Below are 10,019 nucleotides of genomic sequence, written 5' to 3'. Positions count from 1 at the left end.
TCTCAAAATTAAAATATAATCTCTATAGGGTGGAGTTTTAAAATTTTCTTCGTAAACTATACCATCTAATATTCTAATAATTCGTCCACCGGCTTTCACTATTTCTTGAATATCGACCGATGTTAAAACGTCGTGACAGAAACCATTTCTGAACCTGATTTTGTTACCAGTTTCCTTTTTACCTTCTTTATTCGTGAAAGTGATTTTATCTTTAGCTGGTATCGGTTGGAAGAACATGTTTTTGGGATAGTCGAACCACACTGTTAAAATAGCTGTTCTAGGTCTGAATTTTTGTTTATTGAAGAGTTTTACAAATTCTTTTTCTTCTTCTGGTAGAAACGGTCTTCCACTTTCCGCTCTCGGATATTCACTGTCTAAATCCGACATGGCGGAAGCGTATAAACCGTTAGCATCAAATGCCATTAGTTTAGTACATTCTATTTTTTTAAGTCTCGAATGAACCTCCGTTTTGTCTTTTGTGCTTGCGCTGTATTCTTTGAATAAATCAATTATGTTATTACTTTCACTTTGTGAAATATATTCCTTTAATACGTTACAAATTTCATCCATTTTGTTCGTTTCAAATGATTTTCTATTTGCCGAAACTCTTCCTCCTTTAATAGATCGTCTGATAAAATTTCTTATAAAAGGATTAGTGTGCGAATAAACTTTTTCTACGTTTTCTTTTTCGGTATGTTTCGCAACCATTCTAGTAGTTTCATACCATTCTTCTTCCACTATTTTTTTATCGTAATGATATAAATAATACCAACCCTTTAAAGATAAAGATGGAGCCGTTAGATTATTGGACATATTCTGGTTTACAACTTCTTTCGTGACTTGGTTGTATTTTATCAAACAAGCTCCCAAACAGAGAGTGTCTCAATTCCTCCCAGTTGTCTTGCGTGTATTTTGCGATATCTACGTCGGCAATCTTTCTCAAATTCGCGGGGAGATTGGAAGAATTTCCCCATGCAGCCAAACTAGAGGATTCGTGTTGATAGGAACACGTGAAATTAATATGTTGTAAATAATTACCCTTTATTTCTTTCTGTCTTTTCCATTTTTTCTGTAAATCTTCATCCGTGTATGGATTAGATAAAGGAAAAGATAGAATTCCTCTGGGTGTTTTTAAAGGGCAATGCGTTAGTTTTTTTGCATTTTTAAGCACGATCCACTTGTCGAATCCAAATTAATATTAATCTCTTTCTATCATATTGACCTAAATATTTCAACATTTGATCGATGCAATCTGTACCTACAAATATTTCTACTATATTAGTCATGAGTTTGTTGTAAAATTCTTCTGGAATGGGATCTGTAGGCTTTAAATCTGGAAATAGATTATTTATTCTGTTTAACATTTTTCTTAGTTTTTCCAAATTGACCAAAGTGCAACAATATGGAATTGCTCTTCGCGTGTCTTTTTCTGAATACGTTTCGCCATCCCAAGCGAATAACGCATCATCACTCATACTCGAAAGCACGTTTAGTTTGAGGGGTGAAACCTGTGTTACTGCGTTGTCGTCTCTACACGTTTTCCACACCTGTTCGTAATTGCTTTCTATTTCTTGAATTCCCAAACTTTTTTGGCTTCTTCTAATCAAACAGAAATGCGAGTTGTGTAAGTAAAAAACCCAATCTAATTCATCGTGAACGTCTCTGGGGTGAAAATGTCTGTTTTTGGGATTATAAATTTGAAACGAAGTGGTGAATTTCTTGTTGAATTCCTTCCTTCTAGCACAAGTCATCACCCCTTTTCTATTTGCTTTTGAAAACCCGTTGATGTATTCTTGAAATTTACACGTTAAATCTTTGTTCAAAACACGATTAACGCATTTGATAAAACAATAACCATCTGTAGGTATGTAACAATTTTCGCCTTCGTATTCATTTATCTTTTTAAGTAGATCAGTTCCTCCTCTACCAACTCTCGATCTTTTTATTTCTTGGAAATTGTCTTTCATTAAAATTATTTTTCCTGTAAAATACCAATCGGAAGCATCAGATTTTTTGTCCATATTTGAAAAGATATTGTGAAAGGTTTTGGCATTGAAACCGAGGAGTGACATGTATTGTCTGTGATTCCCTTCCTCGACTATTTCTCCATCTATTTTAATTTGTCCTTTGAATGTTTTAAATTTATCAGAGATAGCCTTGATAACATCGGAAAATAGGGCGTTTTCTATCAATGTTTCATCAAGTTCGATTTTATTCATATTTTTTTAAGTGTATATTTTTGATTATTTCTTTATTTTGACCGCTGATATTTCTGTATGGAATTTGTCCAAAATTTCATTGAATTCTTGTAATTCTTCAACTGTTATGTTCTTGTCTTCTCTCGATCTTTCGAAAAAGATGTACAATTGATTAAGATACATATTCAAGATATCCGTTTTCTTTTTATAATGAGCTTTCTTTTTGCTCGTGAAACCTAAAGTGATGAGACCGCAAGAAGTCGTTTGAACGGCTGTTAATGCAGCCAATACGGTTGGGACGATGACCAGAAGCATTAATCCACCAGTCACGGCCGTTGCCACCGTTACTCCTACCGTTAGAACTGTGCTCGCTGTTTTGAAAAAAGAATCGATTCTACTCCATGTTTTCCTGCATGAATTGCACTGTCTCAACTTTATTTTCAACTCTTCTTGTTTGTCTATCATGAATTGTTGTCTGCTTTCGAGTTCCTTTTTTTTAAGTCGTTAAATTAAGTTAATTTCCGATAAATGGAACCACGGAATATCGTATAGAGCCTCCTTGTTTGGCCTAGCATTATTATATTTGCGGGTATTAAAAGTAAAAACATTTACGCGTACTAACGACATTTCTTTTTTCGTATGGTCCTCTTTAAGATGATAGGAATATTTTATTTTTTCTTTTTCGATGTTTATCTTGGCTCTAGAAATAAAACCACCACCATTAAGGATGGAGTCGGAATCTTCGGCAAATGTTAAATGTACTATAAACTCTCTTTCTTGTTGACTTTTATGAACATCGATCGAGGTGTATTTTCCACCTAAAGCGAAATACAGTTTTACGTATTCAAAGTCTGTTGTTCGTAAAAACTCGTGACTGCTCAATTCTATTGGTCCGGGTACGTATACGGGCATTATAAATGGAATTTTGACAATGTTGGTTAATGGTGGATTTTCCGTCTCCAATATCATATCCAAATCTTTGATTCCAATGATATCCTTATCATTTTCTACTTCCATTTTAAAGGTGTCTACATATTTACCATTTTTCGTTTCAATTTCCTGATCCCTTTTATCAATCAAACGTATATTCTCTTCCAAATTACCATCATTGAATAATGAAATATGTTTGACGCCCTTACCGCTTTGTTTGAAGACTACTTTATTGACTTTAACCTTCATGGGAAACTCTATTTGAATCAGACAATTACCTCGAAAAGTTAACGCTTCCGTTTCGCCGATATCAAATACGTTTTTAGGTTCTCCGTATGCGAGAGTACCCACTTTTATTTCTGCTTTGAATCTGTATTTGTTTGATTTATAAATTTGGTCTTTTCTATCGAAGACAGTGTCACTTTCGAATGGAAGATTGAAATAATACGATTTGTCCGTGACAATAGCTTCTAATTTGCTCAACTTTCTCTCTAGTCTCAAAAAATCGTCATGAATTCTAGATACCAAAAGATTGACCTGTTCTTTAATATAATTTTTCATATCATCTCGAAATTTATTTTGAAGAAAGTTTTTAATCACACCCATTTCTTTTTCTAATTCGTCCGTGATTTTAGTATCCAAAGCAGTCAATTGTCGTTTCAACGTATCTTTGTCAATGGGAAGTGTGTTAATTATATCTTGAACATCTGATTTTTGCTTCACGATCTTTTCGTTCAAATTGGATATCGAATTTTGAAACTCGGTTTTGTCCGCAGTCTTGTCTAGTTCTGCTAGCAATTCGCCAAGTTTTCTTTCCAAAGCGGTTGGTTTTCATTTCAATCTATCCTCGTTTACATTTGGGTTGTCTATTAAACGTTGGACGTCTATTTTTACCTTCATAATCTTATTGTCTAATTTAGATATTAAATTTTGCAACTGACTTGTTTTATCCACTTGAATAAGACGTTTCAAACTCGTTAACTCTTGTTGTAGTTTGGGTTTGTCCACAAGATTTTTAATATTTCGTCTGATGAATTTTTTCACGTCAGTGATTCTATTTTCAACATGGTTCTTATCTATTTGAATTGCGTTTATTTGATCCAGTAAATATTTCTTGTTCACGGCATCATTATCGTTTCCTGGAAACTTTAAATTAGTTATTTTGAAATTGTTCATATCAATATCCCCTTGTAAGGTGTCTCCGATTTGATCCACGAAAAAAGGTTTCGCTTTGTTTATAAACGCCGTAGAACTCATGGGATTTTTAGATTCTAGAGGTAAAGACCCTAATCCAAACTTGTTTGCCATTTTTATTGAGTTAAATTTATTATAATTTCTTCAAACTTTTCTCCCAAACTCAACCGATATAAAACCCAAAGCGACAGCTGTCCACACAGCTTTTGTCCTGGTATTTGAATTTGAAACGAAGAACATTTGATTGGTTTGCTAGTCAATTTCGTTATCTCTTCTGTCGGTTCTAGACCGAAAGAATCAAAGAAATAAAAGTTATTCGAAGAATCTTTGTGTAGAGCAGAGTGATGAACTCCTTTTTGATCCGACGTGTGAATGTTTGTGATGGCGTAAAATTTACCTTTCTTGTATTTCAGTTCATCAATTTCATCTCGCACGCAATAATAAAACGGCGAGAAGTTCAACTCCTTTGCCCATTTCACAAGTTGAAAATTTGTGGTCGTGTCTTTTCTGTATTTATCGAGAAATGCATTCATTTTTTAAGTTGATTTTTTTTAGGTGTTTTTCGAAGTAGGCGGAAAGTATTGCTGAAGACCCAATTGACGAAATATATACGTAGTTTGTGTTTGAAAAAACTTGTATAACATTCCGATAAAACACATTCAATAATATTTTGAAGATAAATTTACATTTAAATTTAAAAAATCTTAATTTAAGAGAGCGTAAATGCTTGTCGACATCTAAATTTCTTAACCTTTCATCTAAATCTTCATTTGCGAGATTCATTTTTAAAAGTCAGTTTTTTGAAGTATTTTGATAAAACCTTCCTATGATTTGTTCTTTGTCTTGATTGATCAATTCATACGTGGGAGGTGATGTGTTGTTTACTTTATCAACGATGAATATCTCGCTAGTCCAATAGCCGACGTAACCTTTCTGAAACAATGATTTATATTTAAAAATACGAACTCGATCTCCAACTTTGAATTTGGGTTTAATATTCAAATTGCTAATCTCGTTTTCTAAGTTGTTTTGAGTGTTGACAGACTTTATGATATTCGGGTTATTAGAGGCTTGCGATGGCGTCACACCTATAGACGAATGTATTTTGTTATTGTATTCGTCGACAACAACTGGTAATATTTTAAGCCATTTTTGAGATTTCAATTCCGTGAATTTCTTGAATAATTTGCTTTTAAGAGTCATGTTGAATCTTTCTATCACTACGGCTTTACCTTCGTTATGCGTGCTGTAAATTTCAAACCCCAGAGATTTCACATTTCTGTTGTAGAATTCGCTTCCTTTATCAACCCACAACTTTAGGGGTCGTCTGTCGGATTGTTTCATTATGGTTTCGAATGCTTGTTTGACAGTCAGACCCGATTTGTTTTTCAAGGGAAAGACCCAAGCGTATCTCGTGTATATGTCGATCACCGTCAAACAATACTTGTACCCTCTCTCGACTGGCATGTTGATTAAATCGGCTGACCAAATTTCATCTTTATCAAAAACTTTGACTTTGAGGTAATGTTTGTTTTTTCGAAATTCTTTGTGAATCTCGTCTGCTATGCCCATACCCAATTTCAATTTTGCCTTCAAGAGTTTTACGATAAGAGCCCTTTTAATTTCTCCTTGAAAGTGGGATTGGGAATATTTTCGAGTTCATCTATCATTTGTTTGTCTGCTTGGTGTCTGAATGTTACGTCTTTATTTCTGTACAGTATGTCGTGTTTGAGCGCTGCTGCGTCAACTCTATTAACGGGTTCTTCCCCTGGTTTGGGATTATCATTTTCGTCTAAACGCAGATCTAATCTCGTGCCTGGACCTGTATAATTGTGGCCTGGGAGATGTTTTTCTCCGGGATATTTTGCCCATGGGAATCCAGGAAGAGAACGTTCTTTTGAATGTCTCCCGCACCGAAATACGTTTTAGGAGGATGGAAATTTATTAAAGACATATTTGTTCAACATATATTTTTAATACGAAAGATTTAATACAAGGAGGAAATTTGTTGTTTGATACAAAATTGGCCACTTTGGGGATGAGAGATGTTAGCGCAGAGAAGAAACCGTCTCCTTCGAATTTTTTTTGCTCGTGTTTTAAAATTAAAGACATTTTTAATGCGGTTATTTTATACTGTATTATTTTAGTGATTCTTGTCTGTGCTTTTGGGTAATTTATATGGAGTCTGTTATAATACAGTTTGGAAGGAGTCTGTTATAATACAGTTTGGGGAGTCTGTTATAATACATTTTAACAGTTGTGTCTTTTCGGATATGATGCATTGAAAAAGCTGCGCATGCGCAGAAGTGAAATGCGTCATATCCGAAAAGACATATACTACTTAAATAATGTGCACCCCATCCTGATGAAAAACACAAATAAACAGTATATAAACATTGATGAAAAAAACAAAATATCTAGAAATGTGATTCAAGGTAGGTATCAGAGGTAGAGAATGTTGGTAATATTCAAAATCAGATAGGCAAATAAATAATGTATAATGAATCTACAACAACTTTGAATACTTAAGCCATTTATAGAAATTTATCAAAGGTTGACAGGTTCCCATTCACAGTAATTCAATTTCTGTAATCTGGGTCTTTTACACTTATATTTTTCTTTACTCTTCAGAAATAGAATTTTGTTACCATACATAATACTTACCACCATCATACCATCAGTGTAATAACAACAACAACAAAACAACCGGTGTAATGTACCTCGTCTGAAATATACAACATGGCACTTTCTTTCAATCCTTTTGTTGAGGAATTCATATAGTCGAGTAACCTAATTTCGTGGAAACCTATTATTCGTGGATTTCCGGAAATGATTAATAATTTACATGAGCGACCTTGCGCGACCTCAGCATTAGTTTGTTTTAATAAACATGGGTTTTCTCTACAATATCAGCTAGTAGAATGAATCCAATAGTTTCAAGCAAGGTAAAATGTATTAATGTATACTTTGACAAATACAAAATGGCGGATTTCACTTATTACCAAACGTCACCATTTTTTATCAGCCGAATTTCCTTATAATCCCTAGCCGTAATCGGAATTCCAAGTGTCGTCTGCTAGAATATAGTCCAACGAATGAAGTCACGTGATCAACTAGAGGATTCCGTGTCAGCAGAAAATTTCTATGAAACACAAAGTGGACCATATTCTTATGTTTTTTCAGTGAATTTTATCAATAAATCACGCTACATATCTTGTTTTGTCAGTCACTATTTTATTTTAAAATCGTGGTTCTTTGGAGGAATTGTCACTAGTTATAATGAATTGATATTGAAGATAAATACTAAGAGAAGTTAATTATACCACCCGGTATCCATACAACGTGTTTTTCTCGACTTATTTATAGTTCAAACATTGTACACGAAAATAGGTGACACATTCTGTCGCCGTTGCCGAGTTGGTTGCTCATGAAATATGGGTCAAAGTGAAGGATTCATAAAGAAAATCGAAACAAACCAATTTTAATTATTTTGTAGAATATCTGAGGAAACATCTAAGACATAAAAACTTTTTTTGTTTTTTTAATTTTGACGAAATTCGGTGTTGAATCCTTATATCCACGAAAATAGGTTACACCACTGTACATTACAGAAATAGAAACAAATAGAAACTCATTGCATTTAGATCACCCTAGCATTTACAATTTGACACAATTTATTTACCTGTATAAATCTTTAAAAAATATCCAAAGTAATGCCAGTCCAACACCAATACCAATAGCAACATATATAGCTGGAATAAAAAAAAATTCATTATCCTTTTCTATTCCAGAACAAATATTAGTCTTTTAACTGTAGTCTTTTGTGTTATTTTTGTAGAAAACTTTTTGCTGTATAAGTTGGGTTACGCCATCAGTTTGGTTGATAACATATCAACTGGTCTCATGATGGAATTTTTTTACCAAAATACATGATTGACTATATTATATATTTACCAGATATTCCTTATCCAAAAAGCTTGTGATTTACAATTGTTACAAGTATCACGTCAGTCATTTATCACATTTGTATTGTTCATATTTCCCATTTTCATGCACTTGATGTCCATCAGTGGCAGTATGTCAATCCTGAACATTCTGACACATCTGCCAAAAACAAGAACCCTGTTGTAAACCTTCAGAACTCATAGTAAAAGATTATCGAAGACTCAGACAAACTTACGAATATTAGCATCAGGTGGGTCATTCATTAACTGTGGTAGTGTACATGTTACATGATTATCAGCATTAATAGTAATAAATATATTATAGATTCCATCCTCCAAAAACTCTGATGTCAGTTCTGATTCTCTGAAATTTACATAGTCTTTACATCATTTTGGACTGACATTATACATTGTTATAATATGAATCACATTCCTAAAGCCAATAGCTGTGATGAACAACAAATGATTCATAGTCAAAAATAATTCAACATTTCTACACGGAGTGTTGTAAAAAATTTACATTAATATTAAACCAGTTCATGGCTTTGTGGCTTTTTGTCTACTATTCGATATTTGTTCATCAGAACACTAAACTCTACAAACACACTTTAAAGATGAAAGCTTTATACTGGATTGTAACTTTTCAATTTAAAATAACAATTATTATTGATAAAGATGAAAATACTCACAAACATGATTTAGTAAGTTTACCACTATCAGCACGTATTTCAAGTCTAGTTTTCCATCTTGTATCAACCAACCAAGAACAGTTATCTTTAGAACTTACTTTACTAATATAGGTTAAATTGCACTAAAAATATAAAATAATATCACAATCTTTTCTAATATTTACATAGAGTCAGGTATTAATTCTGAAAAGTGATAGGGATAACTGAAATTGTGCAATTATTTCCCTTGTTATGTTATCTTTCTGAATCACCAATTTGAAATTTTATCCCTCATAGGCAGCATCTATCTATTAATAACATGATTATAGGATACATACCAAATAACACTCAGAACTTTGTTGGTATATTGATAATGTAATATTTTTGGTTTTATCATTTATAACTGACAATAATGCAGTGTCCATCTTGATATCAGATTGTGTGTGACTGCATATGTGCTTCATACTGTCACATCTGGCTAATAGCACAGTTACTGCCAACAGAAATAAGATGGAAGGGCCTAAAATTAATCAAAATATTACAGAAGTCTTAATAAAACGATTAAAATGAAATATGTGGTCAAGCAATGAATTGCATATTTTCACAATATCAAGGTGTTACAAAATGGTTACAATTTCATTAAGTCTTTTTTTATCAAGGAAATTTGCATATCTGCAGATTTGTTATAAACTTATACCATTATTGGAATGTTACTGGCATGTGATCATCTGCAATTGCTGATTGATAATGTATTTCCTCATCTGATGTTTGTTTATGACTAAGGCATATAAAACTTAATAGATTTGATTTCAGTTTGAAAACAAGGCCTAGTAACAAAGTAGAAATAGTGACATTTCACTTTCAATTTGTTTTTTTTTTTTTTAATTATGATCACACTCTGCCAGTGTCTTTCTCTCTGACAAGTTATTGTAGCAATGTCATAAAAATACAAAATAACATACAGAATTTTGGAAGCATTTTGTCTTTTTCGTATTGAATCTGTGATGAAAAATCAAGTTATGGTAAACTTCTCATTGTCGCTTGTTTTCTCCAAAAATTCTATCGCCATTTTAAGTCACGAGACT

The 10,019-nt window shown here is 32.9% G+C and overlaps 3 protein-coding genes across 3 annotated transcripts; all 3 read right to left on the bottom strand.

The window, feature by feature from the left end:
• Window positions 1-1,163: 1,163 nt before the first annotated feature.
• Window positions 1,164-2,219, bottom strand: LOTGIDRAFT_155514 (hypothetical protein; the record flags this gene model as incomplete). Its single annotated transcript, XM_009067062.1, has 1 exon — window positions 1,164-2,219. One exon carries the CDS (start codon window positions 2,217-2,219, stop codon window positions 1,164-1,166), a length of 1,056 nt encoding a protein of 351 aa, XP_009065310.1.
• Window positions 2,220-2,702: 483 nt separating this feature from the next.
• Window positions 2,703-4,436, bottom strand: LOTGIDRAFT_155513 (hypothetical protein; the record flags this gene model as incomplete). Its single annotated transcript, XM_009067061.1, has 2 exons — window positions 2,703-3,854; window positions 4,023-4,436. The coding sequence occupies 2 exons, from the start codon at window positions 4,434-4,436 to the stop codon at window positions 2,703-2,705; spliced, it is 1,566 nt and encodes a 521-aa protein (XP_009065309.1).
• A 2,227-nt stretch (window positions 4,437-6,663) lies between these two features.
• LOTGIDRAFT_155512 (hypothetical protein) lies at window positions 6,664-9,359 on the bottom strand (the record flags this gene model as incomplete). Its single annotated transcript, XM_009067060.1, has 6 exons — window positions 6,664-6,684; window positions 6,987-7,047; window positions 8,005-8,074; window positions 8,503-8,630; window positions 8,956-9,077; window positions 9,273-9,359. 6 exons carry the CDS (start codon window positions 9,357-9,359, stop codon window positions 6,664-6,666), a joined length of 489 nt encoding a protein of 162 aa, XP_009065308.1.
• Window positions 9,360-10,019: the final 660 nt, after the last annotated feature.

The sequence above is a fragment of the Lottia gigantea genome, assembly GCF_000327385.1.
Source record: "Lottia gigantea unplaced genomic scaffold LOTGIsca_8, whole genome shotgun sequence".
Classification (NCBI taxonomy): domain Eukaryota; kingdom Metazoa; phylum Mollusca; class Gastropoda; family Lottiidae; genus Lottia; species Lottia gigantea.
This window is presented reverse-complemented; position numbering and strand designations above follow the sequence as displayed.